Source organism: Aulonocara sp. 'chitande type north' Nkhata Bay, linkage group LG8 (genome assembly GCF_057382095.1).
Source record: "Aulonocara sp. 'chitande type north' Nkhata Bay isolate Kocher_YH1m ecotype deep benthic linkage group LG8, A_spYH_male_GT1.1, whole genome shotgun sequence".
NCBI lineage: Eukaryota > Metazoa > Chordata > Actinopteri > Cichliformes > Cichlidae > Aulonocara > Aulonocara sp. 'chitande type north' Nkhata Bay.
This window is the reverse complement of record NC_141351.1, coordinates 14,350,716-14,375,784: the sequence shown is the minus strand read 5'-3', so window position 1 is coordinate 14,375,784 and position 25,069 is coordinate 14,350,716. Positions and strand designations below refer to the sequence as shown.

At 38.4% G+C, this 25,069-nt stretch overlaps 1 protein-coding gene across 2 annotated transcripts in view; it reads left to right on the top strand.

The window, feature by feature from the left end:
* The window catches only part of LOC147323402 (zinc finger protein 385B-like), an 88,313-nt gene that overhangs the window by 52,864 nt on the left and 10,380 nt on the right, over positions 1 to 25,069 (top strand). For both annotated transcript variants that reach the window (XM_086303732.1, XM_086303733.1), the window contains 2 exons: positions 21,316 to 21,470; positions 23,570 to 23,677. In XM_086303732.1, the coding sequence (XP_086159858.1) occupies positions 21,316 to 21,470; positions 23,570 to 23,677 (263 nt within the window). The remainder of the gene's footprint in view (positions 1 to 21,315; positions 21,471 to 23,569; positions 23,678 to 25,069) is intronic.

The window sequence follows — 25,069 nt, the reverse complement described above, 5'->3', positions numbered from 1 at the left end:
GATTTTTAGTCATTTGTGTTTGGGGTTTTTGTTTTTTGTTTAGATAAGGCATCAAATTTATTGCATTTAAAGTATTTGAATTCAGGATCTGTTTGGTGCGATGTTAAAGTCCATCTGATTTACCATCTGATTTTTAAGTAGGCAGAGGAACTTACTTTCTCACGTTTTACTTGACCTGTTAATAAATGTGTTTATTTTTTTTAATCTACCTTAGAGCTTATTATTTCAGTTAAAACCAAATTGATTTGCAAGTCTGTCTGCGACACGAGGCTCACTCATTTGTGGGTTTCCCCGCAGCACAGAATGCCAACACAGTCCTTCACAAACTGTTTATTTTAACGCACACACTTGCAACACATTCACAGAGCTGCCGCTTTACAAGCCCAGCTCTGCACAAGCTTTCTTAGCAGTCCCCTTTCTCCATGCCGAATTCTCCCTTTGCCGTGTTGTGCACTCCTGTCACTGTCCCCCCACACCCCAGCATTCTGCTAAAATAAAGAGAGAGGAAGTGATTAACCCATGCACAATAGGTGCACCATTCACCCCAATTGACAATGCCTTCTGAGCCATCAGCTCCACCTCTTCCATCTGTACCCCTTACTACTTTTCTCTTGGTTATTTCTGGGCAGTTTGAGGTAGTTTACACTATTTTCTCACAAGTAACATAACTCATTTCCTGCCTTTTGTGTTTATAATAGCTTTCTTATCAGGATGAGACATAATTCTTTAGCCAATAGAATTACCAGGAAGGCTACGTTTAAAATTATGTGTATCCACGTATTTTGGAATTTCTGCAGCTTATGGATACACACAACTCCGTGGATGAAAATGCAGAGCATGTCTATGTGGTTGCTTTAGGCTCTTTCGCCTTTAAACAGCAGATTAAGGGGATCAAAGGGAAACAGCTGAAGAGACGATAACTATGAGAGTTTTGCCTGGTGGCCATACTGCATCTGTTCTTGCCTCTCCACCACTTGTCAAAAGCTCAGATTTGAGCTTGCAGTGACATCCTGTATGTGTAAATCTGATCTCTGTGCACCATTACATCAGTCTGATACAAAATCCTAGAATAAAATTTTTGAATTTTTCTCAGCTTTCAATTTTATGATTATTACTTTTCTCTGAGAGTAGTAGAATATATATAGAATATAAAATAATCATTTTATCATTGCAATAAGAACTTGTGTAATAAATATACAAATGCAATGAGTAAAATTTTTTAACTTTTTACCTTTTAAATAAAGAGGATTCTACTGATACATCCAGCAAGCTTCACCCTGACCATCGTTATGATTTTAGAGGATCCAACATCCGACTGATACAATCTCATGTTTAAAACCTTCATGGAAAAAATAACATAGTGTGAGCTCAATAGCTAATATGTACAATTCAATATTTGGTTATTTAGTGCGCATCATATCATAAATGCTAAACTGAACAATATTTTCACACATTAAGATTTTATTGATTTCCCTTAGGCAGGATTGACATACTCTATATGGACAGACATACTGGGCCACTTACAGATTACAACTGCAGGAACTGTTGAGCCATGGAAGTCCAGGCACACAATTTTTGTGCTGATGTAAATACCAGAGTGGGTTTCCTGTGGTTTCTAAACAATAGTTTAGTCATAATACCACTTAGAGTTGATTGTGGAATATCTAAGAGGGAAGAAATGTCATGATCTCACTTGTTGCAGCTGTGGCATCTATTACAATACCGCACTCAACTTCAGTGAGATCTTTACAGAAGTGTTTACAAAGGCAGATTTCATGGCTAGCTTCTTTATTTTATACAACTGTGGTAATGTGGCTGAAAACACCTGAATTAAATGGGTAAGTTATGACCTATATCGTCTACTTATGGTATCACCCTGCAACAATCCAGTGCAATAGCACTGGTCCTTGTTTCATACCATATAATGCAGTTGTTCACATACTTCTTATAGTAGAAAACACAAGACAATCAACTAATGAGCTACTCAGGTCATGCAATAAAAAGGCTGATAAATCTTTGGTAGAATTAGGGGTGCACATTGCACATACCAGTTTATATTATTGCACTGCCAGAAAGTAGTCCTGTGACAGTGAAACTATTGTATTATTAGTAGGGCTGGGTATCGTCACTGATTTCTAGAATCGATTCAATTCCGATTCACAAGGTCCCGAATCGATTCGATCCACGATTCGATTTAATTCGATTCGATTCGATTTAAATCTGGGAAATTTTGACAGTCAGAAATATTATAATTCAGATCAGTACATTTACATATTTTTGTATCAATAAAAAGGAAGCTGACACTCGCAAGACTTTATCAAAGGTGTGAGCGTCACAGCAGATGCTTTTGTGTCAAAGTAGCTGAAGATAAAACACAGAAAAACATGAAGGTGATTTTCCTGGCCTGGGATTTTATAAAAATATTCTGCAGTACATCAAAAACGAAAGAAAACCATTAATCAACATATGAACATCACCTCTGAAGTTACAGCGGTTTTATTACAGACACAGCGTTTTGCATTTTGAATAATTTTAAAAAGTTTAAATTTATTCAGTATTGAACAGCAGAAATGAGGTTTTCTTTTCGGAAGAATGTAAAAGGGAAAAAAACAGCGGCTGACAGCGCTGTAAACAACAGTAGACTTGTGTAACAAGCAAGCGAATAATGAAGAAAGGGAAACTGTTCTTGAAGTACAGAGAGAGAGAGAGAGAGAGAGAGAGGGAGAGAGAGAGAGAGCTGTGCATCGCGGTGGAAGCAAAACAGCAAAAGTCAGAGTGAATTCATGACGATGTTTATGTGAAGCGTTTGGATCTTCTTTTGCTGCTGGTTCGGTCAATATTGTTTGGAGAGAGATCAAACTAACAGCTTTAGAATCGGCTCATAAAGGGTGTGAACACAAAGCGCCGACCCGCCGACAGATCAGAGTCAGCGAGCTGTCGGCTTTCAGCCCCGACCGTGAGAAAGGCGACATCTCACTGATTCTGATCCGCGGGTCGCGCTGTGTGTTTAAGTCTATGTGCAGAATCCGTGTACCTGCTCTCATTTACTGTCTTAACTGTTTGGTGGTTCTTGAAATTTTGTGAGATTTCACCAGAGATTCTGGCATTTCGGGCAAAATAAATTTATATTAAAAAAATCGATTCAGGATTTTAATGAATCGATTTTACGTTATCCAAGCCAGAATCGATTTTAATCGATGAATCGATTATAAAAACCCACCCCTAATTATTAGGTTTGTCCCCTACATAAAGTGTTGGAACACAATAATCAAAGTGAGAAAAGAGTCCCTGTGGTGTTTAGTCTGCACCTGAGAGCAATGACTGTTTTGCTGCATGTGCTGAAAAGTTTCTTGAGCATCTTCCCATTAGACTCACCTCCACCAGCTCCCAGAACAGAACTTGGGATCCTAATCAGTTTAAGTCTGGGGTTTGCTGCCTTTACCCTGCTGATGCAACTCAAAAAGACCACGCTCACAACCCCACTGTGTCACATGCTGTTGAAGGACCTTTATCAGTAAATGGAGTCGATTCTGCTTCTTTTTGAATCAGTGTCTGTCTCCAAGTACGTCTCCTCCCAGCTTAACTTTATACAGCCAACAATTGCTGTGTCTTCACAGAATTACTGCAAATATAACAACTGTGATCATTCCTTGATGCTCGACACACACACAGTGAAAAGGAAGGGCGTTAAAGCAGGCCCCTGCGGTGCTGCTCACTGTGCTGTCAGAAGGGCACCTCTGCAGCCGGACGTACTGTGCTCTACCCTCAAGGAAATTTGGAATCAAGGCTAAAAGTATAGCACCCACCTTCATGTCTGAGCTTTATAAGAAGTCAGATGGTATTTGAAGTATTGTAGAAGTTGCAAAATTTGACACTCGCAGTATTGCCTGCCACACGTTTTTGTTTTTAATGTACTCTTAATTTGATCTGTTATTGTATATTTTACACATGTTGGTATGGGATATTGTATTTGTTTTAAATGTTATATACTTATGTGGCATGTGTATTTTGACTTTTGTCGCCATGATGCCAGGTCTTTCTTGGAAATGAGATTTTTAATCTCAATGAGATTTTTTTTACCTGGATAAATAAAGGACTAATAAATTCAGATGGTGAATGATGCTCAGCCATAGCCTTGTAGTCATAAAGGGTGGAGAGATTCTTTAATTCTTTAAGCCCGGTTAGTTCTGATATTTTATTGTCTCAATTAAAATGGTTAAATATGTTTATTAATAAAGTTTTTTTTATGTGTAGAGTAGTTTGGCTACAAGCTACCATGATGCAAATTGGACTGCTCTACGTCTGCACAGCTAAAGAAGTTTCTCACTTCACCTTTCCTTTTAATCACTGGAACAGAGAAATTCCCATTCATGCAAATTAAGCGTGATTTTACGACGCATCATATTAGCTACGAGACATTAATCTGTGTTCTGTGTGGGTGGCGAGATTCAAAATAAGCTAGTCAGTGTTTCTTTATGTTACAGGAAAAAGTTTCTCAGTATGTTTGCAAAGCTCGGCGTTCGTGAGTCAGTTTAAAGGGATCATTAATTTTCCTGTTGGGGGACATATTCAGAATCCAGCAGTGATAATGACCTATTATTATAATCGAAGGGTAATGAGTATGGAACAGTAAGGTTTTAACTGCAGTATAGATTGTCTTAGAGAACAAATTTAATTAGTCTACTGTACTGACTTGATACCTTTTGCCATTGAGAGCATTTTAATTTGCTGTAGCTGATTCACAGCAATATTTGAAGCACTGTTTAGAGCATAAACAGCTTGATTTTTATATTTTTATATTTTGATTTCTTTGATTTTACTTTTATGTGTGTGAAAAAACTCTGCCAAATCATATGTAGCACATGAAAGCAGTTTTAGACATGGTGAGGATGGTGTGCTGAAGTTCAAACTGGCATAATTTGGCATGGTTGTGGGTGCCACACAGGCTGGTTTGAGTGTCTCAGGATCTGTTGATCTACTGGGATGTCCCTACACAAACGTCTCTCAGGCACAGAGGCTGCTCTAAGATAAAATATCCATTGAGCTGTGGTTCTCTGGGTAAAAATGCCTTGTCAGAGGACAATGGCCAGACTACTTGAGCTGATAAAAGGGCAGCCTTAAGTTGAAGAACCACTCGTTACAACCCAGGTGTACAGAAGAGCATCTCTGAATGCACAACATGTTGAACGTTGAGGCAGATGAGCTACAGCAACAGAAGAAGAGCACATCTGTGCCACTCCTGTCAGCTGAGAACAGTAAACCGAGGCTATAATTCACATGGGCTCACCAAAATTGGAAAGTAGAAGATTTGAGAAACACTGCCTTGTCTGAGTGTTGACTTCTGTTGCGTTATTCAGATGGTAGTGTCACAATTGGGCATTAACAAGAAAGGATTTGATCCTTCCTGCTTTGTATCAACAGTTCAGGGTGGTGGTGTTGTGATGATGTGGAGGATATTTTCTTTAGGGCACCTGTCACTATTCTTCTTTGTTTTCTTTTGCCTGACCTTGTTTGAGTCAGTTAAATTTGGTTCAAGAGGAATACAGTGTAGTATTCATCCTAATGTTTTCAGGGTTAAATTGGAATCTGTGTGTTACACAGAATAAAAAAAAAGTGTTCTGCTTTAGTAACAGTGCATGCGTGTTATTTTGCATGTGGTCACACTGGATCTGTTTTTCTGTTGTTACTAAAGAATCTTGCCACGTAAATGTGGCAGGTTGTCTAAATCTGTGTCAACTTCTGCATGCGTGTACATTTCATGTTTTGGAGGGGCAAAGCATGAAATGGACACGGTGGATCGGCGTGTTTATTACACGCTTTGTCGTGATACTGGGTTAGCTAAATCACAGGCTGGTGCAGTAAAAAAAATAAAAAACTGGCACGCATCACAGTGACTGACAGCCCCAATCAGTCATTGTGGTTTGCTGACAGTGTGAGTTTGATTAGCCAGACTGGTAATGATTGCAGGAGTGCAGACACTCACATGTTCACTTGTGAAAGCATTGCACTGTTTCCTTCACCAAATCTAATGTAAATCAAAAGATTAGCAATTAAAACTTTATATTAAGTCTTGTGGGGACCTTTTTTAAGTATAGTTCTTGATTCTTGGAGCATTCAGTCTCCCAGACCTATTGTACAGTCGGTGGGGTGTTGTAAAAGGCATGTTGTGAGGTTGAATGATGGCTGATTTTAAATTGTAGGTCTCTCTCTAGATATATAATTTTGTAACTGATCACATCAGTAAAATGTGAGTGAGACACTTTATGTTTGAATGATTATCTATGAGGGCTGATTAATGTTAATTTGATAGGCTATATGTACAAATCTGTATTAAGCATCTTGATAATGGCACAATTATTATACATGCATTGGGGAAAAGCATTAAAATGATGATGAATTACACATTAATTTCCTCCTTCATATCATATTGGACTTTTAGCTGTACATGAAGAAGCTTAGGGTGACTCACATCCTGCATCATCAGGAGGGCAATTTTTTCCAGATGTATCCTGGGAATGGTGCTGCATGCCAAGACCAACTACATTAAGGCATTTTAATGGCTTAGGCACATGCCACGGATATCTGTCATATTCTGGATTTGCCAAAAAGTCATGCACCCTCAGGATATCTGCTTCTGCAACCAGGCTGTGAGAAGGGGACGTGTGCGACACACATCACAGGACTCCTGAAGGCCTTCTACTGCATTACATCACCTGCTGCGTGTCTCCTGTGATTCAAGTAAAATCATATTTTTTAATTTTTTCAAATAATTACCTTCAGATTAAAAGTGACATTTAAATCCCATAGTGTGTGTATGTGTGTGTCATCAAAAATAGCATGAGTGACGCAGGAACTGTTTTCTAACCGTCGGCTACCAATACATCAGAGAGGCTTGAGAGTGATTAATCATGTTCTTTTGATTTGAGCCTATTCTTGTGTAATCTAAGGAACATTTTTTATTGCTGTCAGCTTTATTGAAAATTCACTGGAACCGATTACTGCTTACCTACGTAATTTCTATTGGAACTACACCAACTACAGATTACTGGTTACTGCCCGTCTTCAGACAGTCAACAGACAAAACATGACAGCGATTCCTGGGTTTTCCATTTTATTTTTTTATCTGCATTTATTGGGTTATATTTAAATAGAAGTATTTACAAAATATGGATTTTTTTTTGTGAAAAATGAGTGAAATTTAATGAGTTCTACATTTTGGTTATGCTGCCCCTATGAATAGAAACAGGTTATCTGAGGGTCTCTGGTACTGTCTGACATGACATAATTGGTAGTGTAACAGCTGGGCCTACTCCAAACAAGGACCCATGGGTTGGTGAATAAACATATAACTAATTGGTGAAGGGGAACAGGTGTGAAAGGCACCACAGGTGAAACTAATCAGGCGGTAAGCAGTTAACAAGAGAAACCTCCAAAGCAAGTAAAACTAACAACAATCGACAAGAGCCAAAGATTACAAAATTTATCAGGAATTAACCAAAACAAAACAGCAATCCAGTAATTATGTTTGTTTTGTTTTGTTCCTTTAGCCAGTTTTAGTTTCCCTTTATTTGACACGATAGTATAGAGCAGGGGTGGGACATCAGTGTTCCCTATTGATCGTTTATTGGCATGCAACACTAAGTTGAACTCAGTTCTGCTCAATATTCATTTTATCTATTTATAAACTGCTACTGGTAAGAACTGACATTTCTATTTTGTCCAATTTCAGCCCGGCCTTTCCAAGCATGCATTTAGCATTTAGCTTGAACAAATCACTGTCATACACGCTTTCATTCAGCGCATCGCAGCCAACTCCTCCATAATCTCAAACTCTTTTGCTATCCCACTTAAAGAGATTAGTAACTGGGGTGTGTCATGCACATCACAGCTTTCATCCAGGGACATATCCCCAAATGCTTCTTTTCTTTCAGGGCAGAGTCCAGCAAGCACTGTTTGATAAACTCCTGATCAGAGAAATGCTTACTGTTTTTTGTGATTTTTGTGGGAAATAACAAATCTGGTCTTTACTGTGTTTTACTGTGTCTTGGATGTGTAAAGCTTGAAAAAGTCTTTGTTTTTTTGCACCGTTGTTAGCAAAGATTCAGATGTCCCACTCTGCATCAGTTAAATTCTTGTGTTACTCTGCGTGTTTAGTTTCATAAAAGCGATTCAAATTGTAATCCTTAAATGCAGCATTCTGCTCTTTAAAAACTATGTGCACCACTTTACCTGTGACCAGTAAATGAATGAAATTTGTGATTTCCCATTGACGCACAGGCCAGTTGTGAACAACCAATGGGCTACTTTGGCTCCAAATCTGTTATAGAGAGTAGACATGCACCAGGAGCAGGGGCAAGGTGGACACACCAGAAATGGTCTCAGTGGGGCTCAAACTGAGGCCCCCCTGCCGTAACCATAGCGGTCCCCAACCCCTGGTCCACGGACCCATGCCGCTCCGTGAGTCGTTTGGTACCGGGCTGCGAGAGTTGAGGCTCAGGTGTGAAATTTTTGGTTTTCAGGGTTTTTATGGTTAACTCTGTTTCCCTGGGTCTTTTCCCGTGTTGTAGTTGTGTGTCTTATTTTGAAAGAAATATTTAAGCGTTACCATAGCGACCAGAGAGCATTAAGGGGCAGAGAGGAGGGTGTTACTCTTAATGTTGTTGGTGCATTTCAGGAGGACGCTGCTAATAAAGTTACACAATTACACAGTGAATTCGCGTTTATTATTATATTTACAAAATACCACTGTTTTTGTCTTGGTTGTATCATTTTATTTTTTGTATTTATCCACGACACCTTAAAGGCCTGTCAGTGAAAATATTGTTTGACATTAAACCGGTCTGTGGCGCAAAAAAGGTTGGGGACCGCTGCCGTAGCCTTTTGGTTTCCTACTCCTGTTTTTGCTCAGGCCGTGTGCTGGTGCTATTGGTCTACATTCATGTTTACGTGGGTGGTATGTTCACATGCACCCGATTTTTTTTTTTCCCCCAGCAGAATATTGGGTTATTTACTTCACCAAACAATGGGTCTAATTTTGTTGTTGATTTGCATAATTTGATATTTGTTGTAGCTTGAAAATATTAATGAAATTCTGAATGCAATATTTACAATTTAAGGCCTTTTTTAAATTTAATTTGTGGTGGATATTCATGCTCCAACAAGGACAATTGATTAGTGGTACTGTATCACAGCTGTTTGGTTTTCATTTACTGGCAAAGTCTGGTATTCTGCCAAATCAAGAAATGCAGACAGTCGGTCTCAGAGTTATCCAGCACTCTGAAGCTAAATAACAATGCACTCTGTTTTCTTCTCTGTTGTCCGTGACTCTTGAGGACATTTGCATTAATACACCTTCCGTGCCCTCAACACAGCAGTTGGTATTATGTGGTTATGCCTTTGTCTGAGACCTACATAAACTCTAAGGAAATATATTTTAATTATTTTTAAACTACTGCTTGGGTATGAAACTAGAACAACCTTTTCTACCACCCACTGGCTACTGCTCATGTCTGGTTGCTGTCTAAAGACATTTTCTGTTTGTCTGTCATTGGGTTTTTTTTAAACACTTCATTTAAAGATACAGCACACATGAGCGCACAGTAGCAAGTGAACACACATACACACACTCCAGGCATTTTGTCAGCAAAATGGATTAACGTTTTGGTATTTTGCTGAAATGCTGACAGGAATGAAAATATTGTGTCTCCAGTTCTGACAACGTGCCTTGGAAATCAAGCAGTGAAATGCAAAACTTGCTAAAATATGCAGTTGCCAGGAGACATGACATTGCCCACAAAAAAAGGTTGACTGCAAATTAAGATACTCTCTATCTGAATTCATGTAATAAACTGGTACAATTTGTGCATGATTAGGTCAACTGCAGTGAAATGTAGTGGGGGAAAAAAAGCATCACATTGTTTTGAAGCATCAAGTTGAGCTGAGAAGCAGCCATGTAACCTTCATAGGGATAGGCCGCAACTCCCCTTCATAGATATTCTATTAATGAAGTCGGGTACAACATAAAAGGAGGGGCTGGATTAGAGACTGGTAGCAAAGCTGTCTGCAAGTCAAAGCAGTATGAATAGTGGACCCCAAATGAGAGTCATCCACACATTCACACACTGGTGATGGCAAGCTACATTGTAGCCACAGCTGTCCTGGGGCGCACTGACAGAGGCGAGGCTGCCAGACACTGGCGCCACCAGGCCCTCTGACCACCACCAGTAGGCAACGGGTGAAGTGTCTTGCCCAAGGACACAACAACTGAGACTGTCGGAGCCGGGGCTCGAACCGGCAACTTACTGATTACAAGACGAACTGCCAGCTCTTGAGCCACGATCGTCCCATGTTTATATTTTTTACCTCAGCCACTGTGCATGTGTGTTATTTAGTGTTACTGAGCTGCAGCCCAGGAGGTAGAGCAGGTCATCTACTGTTCAGAAGGTTGCCGATTCAATCCCTGGTTCCTCTAGTCTCTATGCCAAAGTATCAATGGGCACGATACTGAATCATAGATTCCCCCCTGATGTGAATGTTGGATACAAAAAGTGCTTGTATGAATGGGTGCTTTGAGAGCTCAAAGAGAGTAGAAAAGTGCTAAGAACCAGTCCATTTATTCACTGGACCTGAGCTAGATAAATTTCAGTAAAAATCATAAAATGGTGGCTTTGTAAAAGTTTTGGCAGGTAGTTTTCACATTCTCTCATTTTTCAGCTGTTCTTATGTGTAGCATTACATATGGATCTTTTGCAAAGTGGTAAAATACTACAGAAGTACTGTAAATGTGTATTTTGAGCATTTGTTTTTAGCTTTCACGTAAGCAGATTTGCTCTCTTGTTTTTGTGTTTTGGGAAGGCTAAAGAAAATACATCAACCTTTACATTGCCAACTGAAGAAAGCCAAAGCTTGTCTGCTGCAGTTATCAAGTTGTGACTCTACAATGACTGTTTAGTTGCAGGGACTCATTTTCTGTGACAGTTAACTTTGCAGCATTGTTGTAAACCTATTTCCTTTTAATTAAAATAAACAGCAAAACCATAAAAAATATTACAATAGATCTGTAATAAATTCAGCTGCCGTCTTTAATGCAACATTGATGAAGATCTCTCGAAGTTAGATTGTCCTCTCTGAAGCCACTAAGGCATCAGCCTTCAGACTCACTCCATCAGGCAGACACCCACATTTACTGCAGCTCAGAGAGGAGCATCGAGATAGAAAGCTGCTAATTACTAAGTTCATGAGGCGGATAAAGCTGCGCGCAGGCTTTAAATATCAATAAGTATGTGCTACACATTTGCTAACTGCTATTCAGCTGGTCTGATTGGACGGAAGCTTATCTCAATTCAAGCAGATGGTGGCAGTTTATTTGATAATGATGTGCAGAATGCATTGTAAAGGGCAGAGGGTCAGTGAAGGAAACAAAACACACTGAGCAGCCCTGATAGTGCAATCATGTTAATTTCCCTGTAGATTAGCTTTATCTCCTGGTGCCTATTTATCTTTCGTGGTTATTTTGTAGAATACATCATTTAAACAAAGTCTGTGACGTAAAGATAGCAATTCAAATAATCTGTCACCAAAAATCAAACCTGTAATAGTCAAAATAATACCCACAATTCACCAGAGACCCTGATTAGTTATATGTTGCTGTAGTATTAACATTATACCAAATAAGATGCAAAAAATCTCAGGAAGTGAATCAGCTTCAGTTAAGTTGTCTGATGAAATTTGCTTGCTGGTTTGCTGCTTTGTGGATTAAAAGGTTAAAAAGGTTATGGAGACATTCTTTTTCTTTTTTCTTTTCCACATGCGGATTTTACATGCTGTTGAAGCTTCCACAACGGTATCCTGTGATTTTCCTTTGACCAGAGGACACTAGTCCCGAATTTCACCTTGAACAAATTCAATAAGAGTTTACGGACCCTGGGGTGAAAATGGGCCCACAGTGGTTTAGCTGAAAGTAGGACAGATTACCACGGGGAGCCTGATCTGGGTTGGATGGTGCCCTGCAGGTAGAAACTCACATGAAGCCGCTGGCTCTGCCAGCTGCGTCTGTATGACTTTAAATAGACGTTGACAGCCAGCAGGAGAACTTGCCTGTTGGCTGCCAGTTGTGGCCTAAATGTACTTTGTCACAATAAAGATGATTTATTTAAAAACCACACAGAGCATGGCGGGGGCAGTATTTCAAGCCATCATGGAAATTAGGCCTTCACTTTCCACTTTTTGTTTCCAGCGGTGAGAGCTTAACGGAGCTGTCAATGGCAGTCCTAATGGATGCTAATTCATCCTCCAGAGCTCATCATAAATACCGAGCTCTCTGCCCGTTGTGTAAGCAACGAATGGCATCATCATTACTGCAAAAGCGCAGTGCACTAACCACTTCTGTTTTATGACTCAGAAAAGCTGTGTGCTTCGTGCCATTATGGACTGGAAAACATACCATTCAATTTTCATTATTTGACAATATGTTTTGCAGGCTTGCAGCAAACCTATCAACAGAGGATACTTTTTTTTTTTTTGCCTTTTTAGCTACACATTCCTAATCCTGCCTTTTTGATTAAACTAATGTAATGACAGAGTTAACTCAAAGATGAATGTTAAGTATGGGAAATGTCTGTGATTTTAAGATCCCACCATATAGAATATGAAGCACAGCTGTGACTGTAATGTTTGATTATATGTATAAAAGGGGCCATAGTGACATAGTTAATTATGCTCAAAGATTTTGTGTTACACAGGAGATGGTGGTCACCATAAAAGTGTTTTAAGTACATTCATTTAAATTTAATATGTTTGCAAATGCTCATGTTATGGTGTCAAACACTCTGCATAACAACGTACAAAGTGTTTTAAAATGCTTAATGTCCTAAATAATAAAATGTTATATTATTTTAAATTATTAACTGAAGCACATTAAGTAGTGCGCCTGTCATCCTGCTCAACAGTGTGTTAAAATTTAACTCGGGTAATTCAGATTTATGATGTGGCGAGGTACCAATGTCTGGAACAGGTATTTGGAAAAAAATGAGGAAACGTGTAAATTGCAGGAGAGATCAGGCCAAAAGACACAGATGTATCAATTTAAAACAGACAAATAACAGATGTGCAGCAGAAACTCACTCCTTGTACCAGTTCAGAAAGTGGACCTGAACGCAGAATATGAGTCAGAAATGTGTAGCCATTTTTTTCTTGTTTACTTTTTTTTAAGAGAATAAAGATGAGATAAAATTTCAAGCTCACCTTTAAAAAAAAAAATTCTCTGTGTTTTTTTTTCTGTTTACAGACACAACTATGTTAATATGGATGATGTGTTAGGAACAAAAAGATAACAGAAATAAAAATTATCATCCCACAGCGGGCTGAATTCAAAGACACCCCAAAAACCATAGTGAAAAAATGATGTGCAAGGCTACTCACAATGGTACTTAATAGTTTGTATGGCCCCCACGTGTTTGTATGTATGCCTGAAAAGTCTGAGATGCAACCTGATGGTGTTGGACAAAGCGAAACATAAAGTCCCAGAGGTGGATTTAGGTGGATTTAGGTCAGGCGAGCGTGGGACACACTGCACCAGGGAAAGGTTTGACAATGGGCCCAAGAATTTCATACCAATTCCTAATGGCAGCCAGGGTGCTGTTGTTTAGCCTGTAGAGGTCAGTCCATGCTACCTGTAGTGACACTGACCCTAGCTAAATGCATAACTAGTGAAAAAACAACAATTTCTTTTCAAAAATGTAGGTGTTTTGGAAACTGGAAGTGCAAAGCAAAAGATGGATCTATCTGAGAAACTAAGTGAGAGTGCACTCTCATATGGTAGTGAATTCTAGGAAGCCCCAATCTAAATCTCAGTTTTCCTCCATTTTGGCTCTAATTGGGGTCATAATTAACAAAAACAACATTGTTTCATTCAATAATCTATAACTCTATAATTTGTATAATCTAGCAACTGAGATCTTAAATTCAAACGTAGATTAAAAGAACAGTGGGTTAATTTTCCTATAGACTTAGGTAGTTGGCCCTACTCTTCAAACAAAAAAGACTATTCCACTACTAGGATAGGACATACAAAGAATAAAGCTACACAAAGAAAGTGTTTACCACAAGAAGACACAAAATGATCCAGCAGACACAAACACCGAGGGGAAAATGGACAAAGGAAACACAAAGAAAATAGGAGGGAGGAGATCTTACAATAATAAGAATAAGAATGAGAACAACAACAAATTCCTGAAAACCACGGCAATGCTCAGTTCAAAAATATCTCCAATTGAATTTTCAGATAAATGAAGGGATTGAGTGAGATTTTCAGAGCTAAGACAAATGACTATTCTGTTTAGCTTTTAAAATGTTTACATTTTTGAGATGCATAGTACTTGATAATTGTTTAAACACCACAGCTGCATACTGTAAACTACATTTATCCAACTTAGAAATAATAAAGATCACCAAGAAAGCCAATCTGATTCATCATGACCCCATTAATTTAAGGGGTGAAGATGACTTTAAGCTCATACCTGCAAGCTGACGTCAGAACAGTTCAAGTTTAAATTTTCAGCAGTTTATTCCAGTTTTCATACCTCTTTAGATTCAGCTCACAACAATGACTCTGGTCTCCCTAACCAAATCAGATGAAAACAGTCTAAAAGCCTCCATAATCCATTAAATGTAGTTTGAGAGTGGTAAAACAAAGAAATCTGTGCTTTTTGAATTAAATGTTGCTAAATTAGGAAACAGCCCTAATTCAGCCGTTAATGTCACAAACCATTAATGGCACGCAGAGAAGGGATGTTTTTTTTTTTTTGGTGTCAGGAATGAGAGCGTGCCTGCACTCCACCATGTTGGTTCAGAGTGAACACAGAGAGTCTGGCTCAGACAGATAATCCCAGGAAATGCGTTTGCCATGAAAAGAGCAAAGAAGCCTTTCCTCTGATGCTTTTACTGTGATTTGCCTCTATGGAAGTCTCTCACCCCTTCCCCCCTTTTCCTCCACTCTTCATGAAAAGATGCCATTCCCCCCCCTCTGTGATTGCTGTGATATTGAGTCACCCAGAGACTAATCTTGGAAATAATAGAGATTAAGCTTTTCCTCGTTTTTTTTCTTACCGTGCTGTAATTTCTTCAGCTCATAATCTTTTATCCTGTCTCAGTATGGGTTGGTTGGCTGCTGTGACCTACACTTTTAGCTTTCCTGCATAGAAAAAGAATGTGAATGCTGATTAGCGAGCAGGGATTGGTTCCTTTCGAAAGGTGGATTTACATTTATAGTATCAAGAAAGGAGTGAACAATACTTGTGTCAGTGTTGAGCTTTGAATTTCTCCACATGCTGCAGTGTATGTGTGCACAAGGCTATAGGAGTGAGGCCCTTCATTTAAGGATTTAATTTGGGGAAAGGAGAAATGCATACCAAGATGCTGCCCGACTCCCAAGAACAATGCTGGGCTGTTTGATGCAACAACTGCTGCTGTCATTAGATGATATGCACTCACCCAAGAAGCATTTTAACTAACCACAATGATAGGAAAAGGGTTGAAATGAGGGAAAATGTTCTTTTGAGTGTTGCAAATGAAGCAAGTTAGTTATCAAATTTGACCAAAATGTTCTAGTAACACTCGAAAAGCTGTGAAGAGCAATATCGTCACTTTATTTCACTCCATTCATGTGTAAACACAAAGATGGCTCATTTGTTTTCTGCCTTGCATGTTCCCGATGCTCTTGGCCAATAAGATGCCAATCCTCTATGGTCCTCTTTATGCCTAGAATTGCGAAAGCATGAGGAAAATACACAGGGGAAGCTCATAAAGCTTGTCTGCATACATGCTGCTGATCAGCTTTCATTTGAATGAATTCAATTTTTACTCAGTATATCCATGATCAAGTTTAAGGGTATATTCCCCTTACTCATAGGTGTGATAAAATAATTTAATCATGTTTTTTGGTTTATGTAAAATCTTTTGAAAGCTTTCCTGTGGTGTTTGTCCAGGCAGACAGTACCACCCTCTTCCATTCTGTCAAACAATTCAATTTAATTTAGTTTTATTTATATAGGACCAAATCAGTCATCTCAAGATTTATATTGTAACAGTAACAGTATATTGTAACAGTAATAGAGAGAAAGCCTCAACAATCAGACGACCCCCAGTGAGCAACCACTAGGTGAGAAGGAAAAACTCCCTTTTAACAGGAAGAGACCTCCAGCAGAAACAGGTGCAGGGAGGGGGCGGCTATCTGCTATGACCCGTTGAAAGTGAAGAGGGGGTGCCAGAATTTAATAATAACAAATGATTTAAAGCAAAGTGGTGTATGAACACAGAAACGGTGAAAAGAAAGATTCCTGAAAATCAGAATCTGAATATTTTGTTAATCCCAAGGGGAAATTGCTACATAATAGCCTCCAAATTTAAATATGACCGATAGAAAAAAATATGTTAGAAAACGGTAGTATAAATATGAAACCCAGAAAAATATCAACTGTAATATTTTGAAATAAAAACTGCAAAACTGTATAAAGTTAAGCAATTTTATATGCAAAACATACAAGATAATGTAAATGAAAATAATTCAGGTGTCAGTCTGTAATCATGACTGGAGGACTTTTAGAGTTTGACAGCTACACGGTATCCTGTGGCTTCGTGGTGGCATGAGTCTTCTGCTTAATGTGCTCACAGCACAGCATGGAGATGTTGTGAAGGGTTTTCCAATATTGTCTGCAAGCTCCACCCCCAGTATGTCACTGGCCTTTTGTTGAGTTTGTCAAGTCTGTTGGTGTCTGCTGCCCCAGCACACCACAGCATAGAAATACTGGCCACCAGAGACTCCTGCGGATCCTCAGGAGCTGGCAGATTATTAAGTATCTCGGCAGCCTCAGAAAGAGACCCCTATGCCCCTGCTTGTACAGGGCTTCTGTGTTTTTTATGAAGGCCAGTTTATTGCCCATGTGAACACTGAGGTATTTGTAATCCTCTACTGTCTCCACACAGACCCCATGAATGGAAATAGGTGTCACTGGTGTTCTGGTCCACCTCATCCTCACAACCAGTTAACAACAAGGTCATCAGTGCAATAACTGCACATCTTAAAATCTGCTAATAAGTTGTATGTTCTTCAGACCAGAAATGCAGGCTTTGGGGTCGATCTCGAGTCTGGCTACCTGGTTTGTAAAACACAGAGCTGATAGGGTTTTAAAAAAAATGCTGTTTAGATATCAAAAGACTTATTTTGTATCATGTAAGGGATATATGAATATTAATAGCATATTAGTGCCAATGTAAACATAGTCACTGGTAATGATGCTTTAACTGTGTTTATTAGAAGTGTTTCATAAACTAAATTCTTCTCTGCCCAACCTAATTACACAGTAATTGAGTTCACGAGTTTAGGGTTGTAATTTTAAAGTTACGGTGTTTTATTTCTTAACGCTTACAGAGCCATACTGTTTAACACATTCCCATTATGACCGGATGAAACAATGTGAACATGGCATTCGTTTGTTTTGTCCAGTCTGCCAGAGTGAATCTTTTGAGATGCTCTCTGGACGTAAATGAGATGGGTAATTTTGAAACAGACAGGTCCCGTCAAAAGCACGTTCTTCTTGTCGGCAGATGTTGTACAGATTCTCACAGCTGATGGCAGTTTCTAGCTTGTTCAGCACCAAACGCAGTTAATTAAACGTCTCGCCCTGATGTGTTTTGTGAATATATGCATAGGAGATTAATAAGATCAATTACAGATTTGTGTAGGAGAGGGAATCGTTGTCCCCAAAAGTCATACTGACAGGGAGATTAAGCACATCAGTCTACTGGAGGGGGGGAAAGGGTCTGTCCTCTGCCTGTGATTGCCTGTTACTGTTCTTCTTTCGCTCTCTCATTTGTTGCTACTTTGTCATTCACTCTCAATACGGTGTTAATTCAGTTCAAATCACTTTATTGACACCAGTGACACAAACAGTCCTGGTGGAGCATGTAAATGAATTTGGAATTAGAAAACAAAAGTGTGTGTTTTATGCATGCATGATATTCAGGGAGATTAGCACATTAAAATCGCAGGATCAAGTAAATAGTGACAATCAGCTCTAATCACTCCTTATTTCAAATTCTAATTCCAACAAATACCTGGCGCAGTGGAGTGGCTGCAAAGCATCAAATAAACAGAGGGTGTGGTTGGTGGTCGTTGTCAAATTGTATGTTCGTTTGTTGGCTTATTGTTGATTTTTTATTTTTTTTTAATTTATTGCTAATTCAGTGCTAATTTGTGCTGCACCTCTATATTTGTCTCAACACGTGGAGTCATTTGGTAGCCAAGACTTGCTATTCTCTGCATCTTTACTGAGTTTATTGTGTTCACTTCTCTTTATGTTTATCAGTTTCAGTTTGTTTAGTTGTGTTTCTGTCCAGCTTGATATTGCATAAGCATCTGAGTACCTCAGTAGCTGCTGATAAGATGTGGGAATTTAATCTTTAAGCAATGTGGTTATCATTTTCATTTCAACTTCATCCAGGCGGGGTCCACCTTGACAGGTCGCCATTGTGTTACAGGGCTAACACAGAGAAACCATTCACATTCACACCTGTGGGCAATTTTCAGATTAATCATCAATTAATCTAACTGTGTGTCTTTGGACGGTGGAAGTTAGAGTAACTGGCCAGATGGTGGATTCAAACCCAGGATATTTATGCTGTAAGGCGACAGTGCTGCCCCATTTTTAATTTTATTTGTTATTATGATAATAATTTCAGTTTGATGCTTCAAGAGGGGAAAAAAGTTGAGATTTTCTCAACTTTAAGGCAAACAATTGAAGCAACTACCAATGAGAATGAAGGACAATATTGATTGACATGTGATGGGGCAGTAAATACATTAGTGTTATTTAATGAGCCATACAACTCTTCACTAGCAGCCAAGCAGCATGTGATGACTGGATTGCCTTCTGTGTGAACGCAGTTTATCAAATGGGTACAAATATGCACATCATTTCATGCTCTGCTAAGATCATGAACAAAGACAGTGTTTACATTGTCACTGTGAGCAGCTGACTTTTTAATTTGATAGGTGGTACCTGCACTACATGACACACCAACATAAGCAAGAATTATTGTCATTATTGGAGTATTGTTGCATTGTTGCAACACCCGCCAGCCATCGAAATTTGCAAATAAATGTTCTGATAGTTTTGTTTGGTTTGTTTTGGGGACTGGAAACTTTGTGGTTTCTGTGATCTGTTTGAAGTCTGAGTTTGAGTGAACAGTCATGTTTGAGCTGGCTTTGGCTGAAAAGGGTAAAAAGTCTGTATGGTGAGCGAAACAGAGATTGCCAAATTGATATGATCTGAGAACGATTTAGTTGAGATTGCGCGGTCTCTAACTAGGCACCGATTATCCAGCGCACAAAAGATTTCCATGAAGTCTTAATATGTTTTTTACATTTGCAGATCCTGTTGTGTGCAGCACTAGCTGGCCCATTTTATCATGCTTCTGTTACTGTCCAGTCTTCATAGAAACTACTGCTTCCACAGTACCACAGAACAAGTACAGTGCATTATTAGAATTATAGTATCATCTTGGGCCTCAAGGATTTCTTCATGAGACCTCCCTGCAGCATGCAGTGTATGTGCAAGCATGAACTTTACTCTTTCACGTGTTTATAGCCTTCATTACTTTCCTATAAAGTATCTAATTATATCCAAACAAATTCTGGCAGGTTTCTTTACTTTAACATTTTCACAGTAAGAAGAAGGTGCCCCGAGGCTTTTGCAGTGGCAGGCAATGATAAAATAAGACAGGCTGTGGTGTCCACTGCTTCTTTATTTTCTGCCGTCTTCATTAAACACTTGGGCACCTGTGCAGGACAATAAATCACTCCCTAAACTCTCTTTACATGCCTACTAAAAGCTTTCCTTCTGCAGTATTAGTCATATCATTTCTTTTCACATATCATTCTCCAGTTTGTTTCTCTTTCCAGTCTCCCCTTTGGTTTCCTCTGCTCTTCTCAAATACTTTAGAAAATAGGACCAGATTAGTAAAAGCATGCTAATGCTCAAGGACTCTCAAACCGCCTCATCCCCAGAGATAAATCCTGAAATTTAGACTTAAAAGAAGCAGAAAATTGAGGAAAATTGCCTTCTGGTTGCTAAGCTTTTACTGAAATATAACATCATTAAACTCCAACATTATGATTGCATCTATTTAGAGAAAATGTTTAGGTGTTTATGAATAAGAAATTTTAAGGAAGTTTCTTTTGGCGTTATGTCACAACAGTCACTCACATTACATTTTATATAATTGCCATTTATTTAATTCCTTTCTTCAGATTCTCTGTCATTCAAAAAGTTATGCTTAATATGTGTTATCATCATGTGCTGGAGATAAGCCTAATGTACATTATATTTTACTTTATCTTCTCTAAATCCATAATTAGTCATTTCTCTTAATCCTCCATCCTCAGTCGTGCAGGTTGATCATTTTCAGTCCTACACAGGCAAAGCTCTCCTTTTTTCTTACGCTATATATAAAAATATTGTGTTTTTAATTTTGCCTTTTTTAAACCTCTTTGTCAATAACATGGTTTATTTTCATCACAGGGTAAAGTTTCTGTAACAAAGTTCTGAAGCCAGTTTTATATTACATTCTAATATTTTACACACAACCTTTTTAGCCGAACAACCTCCGGACTTTCCATACACAGCCACGACAAACGATCTGTAATCACCATGCTTATGTAAGAAACTGTGGCTTTTAATGCGAACACACTAATGTTACTCTGGGGCTAGACAAAGGTCACTGCCATGTTGCTCTTTAAAGAATGTGCAGTCTTAAAGCATTTAGGCCAACTACAGTTAAGTGTGTTGAGACAAGAGGTCACGTGGAAGGAGATTTTAAAGCAGAAAGTGCTGGTGAAATTCCAGTGAGATGTAAAGTAATGTATGCATAAGATGGTGAACATGTACATCAAACCTCATTACGATTCTTTTTCTCAGTATGTTGACTGAGCTGTTTGCTTGTTCAGACAAAGAACCGAGACAATCACAGATACTAAAGGGCAAAGACATTTGTCAGGATAAACTATAGACTTGTAAAGCAGGAAAAGGCCACACAAAGCATTTCATCATTTGTTCCTCACTATTACTAAAGTCATTAAAGCTTTACCGAGTGAATCATTCACTGTGGATAAGCGTCTCAGTCTCAGATATGTGCTAAAATCACTCTTTATCCTAGTTTGTGTAGAACGATGTGCAGCTTTGGGGGCCTAAAATGAAAAAGGCTGAAATAGAAATTTGTGTCTTTTCAGAATTTATTCTGATTTAATCATCCCTGCTTTAGGAGCACTATCCCAGAACCAAGTCCACCCTCTCTTGGGCTCCCTGCCCATGCCAGGTCGATCCCTTCAGCAGCACACTCATGCCCAGCTGGAGCACTTCTTGCCGCTCAGGGTCAACGGCTCCTCGCCGCTTAGCCTCTTCCCCAATTTTAACACGGTAAGAACCCATTCTGCTTTTCTCTCTTACATGTATCACATACTGCAACTTTGACTCCTTGACCATTTACATCTTTAGGTTTATCATTTACCATGCATTTGTTATAGAAACAGTCATTAGTCACAGTTTGCACATTATATTTTATGATGTTGTAGACAGTGCTGGACATATGCTTATTTGCCTTCTTGCCAAAAGTTGCCTGTACACCACCACAGTGGATTTGAAATCACTATGTGATTGAAGTGCAAGCTTTAAGCTTTAGCTCAACGAGGTTAACAAAAAAAAAACTGAAATCATTTTCAGGAATCGACTCAAACGAATATTTAAATATAAAGATTATTTTGAATATTTAAATGATAATCCCCGCAGTTAATGACTGCATGAAGTCTAGAACCCCTGGACATCATCAAAGGCTTTTCTCTTCTCATCACTGCAAGTTTCTACAAGGTGCAAGTTAATTTTGATTTTATATAACCGAAATAATCATTTTTACAACTGTGCGGGCTCTTTTAGAGAATTTTGGAATAAGTCTAATCCGACCAGTGCTCTGCACCTTGCTGTAAACCCTCTGTATGTCCATTCTTGCATTTTTGCTGTCTTCTGTGGTCTTTCTGATTTTGGTTCTTCAGCCTAATGATGATGATGGCCTCCCTTATTTACACTGATATCAATTTGAGCCTTATATTAAAAATGACTATTTAAAGCTATAAAATACAAATTCAGTACTTTGAATCAACTTCAGATATTGTGTTTGTTTTATTTGTTACTAAATAACAACGGGACAGGCCTCACATGAGTATGAAGCTGCTTGCTGGGCAATTGTAAGATTATTTTTAAGGTTCTGAAAATGTTGGACTATTTATAAAAAGTTAATGCTAAATTTTTGTAAAAACCCTTTGAAATAACGGTGATAGTCTGCACTTCAGCCACACTGAAATCATGTGTACAGAAGCACTACAGAAAATGTTTTTTCTTTTTTGGATCTAACTTTAGGTGGATTTAATATCTTTGCTGCAGACAAATAAAAGGGATGAACTTTTATGTAATTATTCACAAGAAAGTGAAAAAGTGTATTTTTTCTACAAGGTCTGAATATAACTTTTATACTTTAAGTAAAAGTCTGCAAAAATTTAGAAACTCAGGACAGCCACTTGTGATGTCAGCATACAGGAAAAAAGCACCAAAATTAAGATGAACAAATACATTCGGATGATTTTTTTATTTACCATGTTATCATTTTCTATGTGAAATACTTAACATTTTTTAACAGTTTAAACAGTTATGTGAAAGCTCATGTCATCATCAGGTCAAATCATCAAACATAACTCAGAATTCTAACTGAATTTTGCTTGAGCTTCACAGTCACGTTATACTTTATTTTTAACTTGCAATCATAAACATACATGAGAAATTCCAAATATAAAACCTCTGTCTGGCACATAAAACACGTGTTTTTTGGGGGCGGCTTTTATAGTCACAGCTTAAACCTGTAATGAGTAAAGTCTGAGGAAAGTGCTAAATGTATCAGGCAGGTGGGAGGCTGGATAAATATTCATCTCTGACAACTAAAGCTAAAAATATGGCTGAAATATCACAGCTTTACTGTGGGGATTAAAAACATGCTTATATTCAGCTCGTATTTAGAAAAATATACACAGTTTGCTGCCTTTACATAATTTACACAGAATGTTAAAAACAGACTTACAGCTCTTTCTATCAGAAATCTACGTTTATCACACGCGGCACAGTATTTTTTTCAATCACAGGAGGACGCTAAGCAAAAATCTACAACCTTATTTAATCAAAGTAATCAGCAAAATCAGCACTGATTCATAGTTAATCTGAAATACGGAGGTAGAAATGTGGGTAGTTATTTTGTACATCTGTGCAGATTTAAATCCTTGTTAAAGGAACACATTTTAACAACAAATAAATATGCTCCATTTTGCAAATAAGATCATTAGGAATGCCACCTTTTAAAGGAAATATGCAAAAACATATTTATTTATATTTAATTATTGCACATACAAAACAAAATCTCAGGTCCTGGATTATAAAATTCAATAATTTGGTGTATATGTGTATGTTTCACCTTATAGATGGACCCAGTGCAGAAGGCAGTGATCAACCACACTTTTGGCATGACTCCACCCAAGAAAAAACCCATTATCTCCTGTAACATCTGCCACCTGCGCTTCAACTCTACTGTAAGTGCTGTAACTCTACTTTTCCTCGATGTCACAAAGGAAAGTTTGTTAGCATCTAGAATGCAACCTTAAAATAACCTGAAATCATCTCTCGTGCACCACAAGAAGATAGAAAATCTCCTCTGACCACATAGCTGGAGGTTTTTTTAGCCATTAAAGATAGTAAATCATATAATTTTTTGCAGCACGAAAATACATTTATGCCCATAGCTTTTCCAAACACTCCTCTGAAGTTCTTCTTTTTACCATTTTTTGCAGTCAACACAACATCTACATATTTTCAAATAATGTAATATTTTTTGCATCCCAAAAATGATCTTATTCCTGCCTATCTGTCTTATCACTCTGCTTGTTACATTTCTATCCTCTCTATTTTCAAATCACAGGCCACTTTAAAGGAAACCAGTCTGCTAGTTCTATTGCCTTTTATTCCTTATCACATTTTATTCATATTCATTTGACTCCAATGCCTATGGAGTTCATTTATACATATTTGCATTTATATTGTTAAGCGGTAACAGGGAGAATGACAATGACTCTGCTTTTTTGTGAAACTTTAAAGAAGCAGGACACTGGTCCAGGCTGATTATCCTACTACTCTTGCTTCCTAATCTCCTTTTTCTGTCTCTGCTCTTTACTTTTGGGTGCACAGTGATGGAGTCTGTTTTCTAGCTAACAGGCTCTCTCCTCCCTTTGTGGTACCTGCAGCTGTGCTGAGAGTGCTGGTTGACCCAGGAGTTGGATGCCAGGTTGCAGGCAGGTACCGGATCCCAACAGGGGGCAGAACAGTCCAGCAGGAATTTGCACTTCACAATTAAAGAGAAAGTCCAGAATAGCTGTGTAGCACTTTTTATGCTCATTGTTTGTGTAGTGCTTAAAAAAGTTACAGCTGAATAATTTTTTGCAGTTTTACATCCTACTTTTCATGCTGGACACACAGCTTCAACTTGCCATCGGAAAATGGGATTTAGCCACACCCAGTTATGCTGGTTAAACTGTTATTTTTACTTGCAGTTGAATTTCTATTGTTTTACTGATTAGATGTTGCAGTAAATTGATAACATCTGCTAAGCTTTGTAGCTTTTCATTACCTGTGCACGTCTTAGCATCTTTTAGCCCATTGTTTTGGTTTTCTAGCATTTTGGATTGCTCTTAACAGTTTCATATTGTTTTTTTCATACAATAACCTTTTTTAGTTAACAAAGAGGCTTAAAGGTCAAGATCTGCAACTAGCTTGTGGACATGGCGGTGTATTCAAATGCTAGAGAGCTTTCTCAGGAGTTGGTGGAGAGAATTCAGTGTCTTATGGTTCCTATGTCCTTCTTTTGCACACATTTCATGGTAAGGTCTTGCTAGTAGAGCGGCTTTTTAGCACTAATGAGGATGTGAATG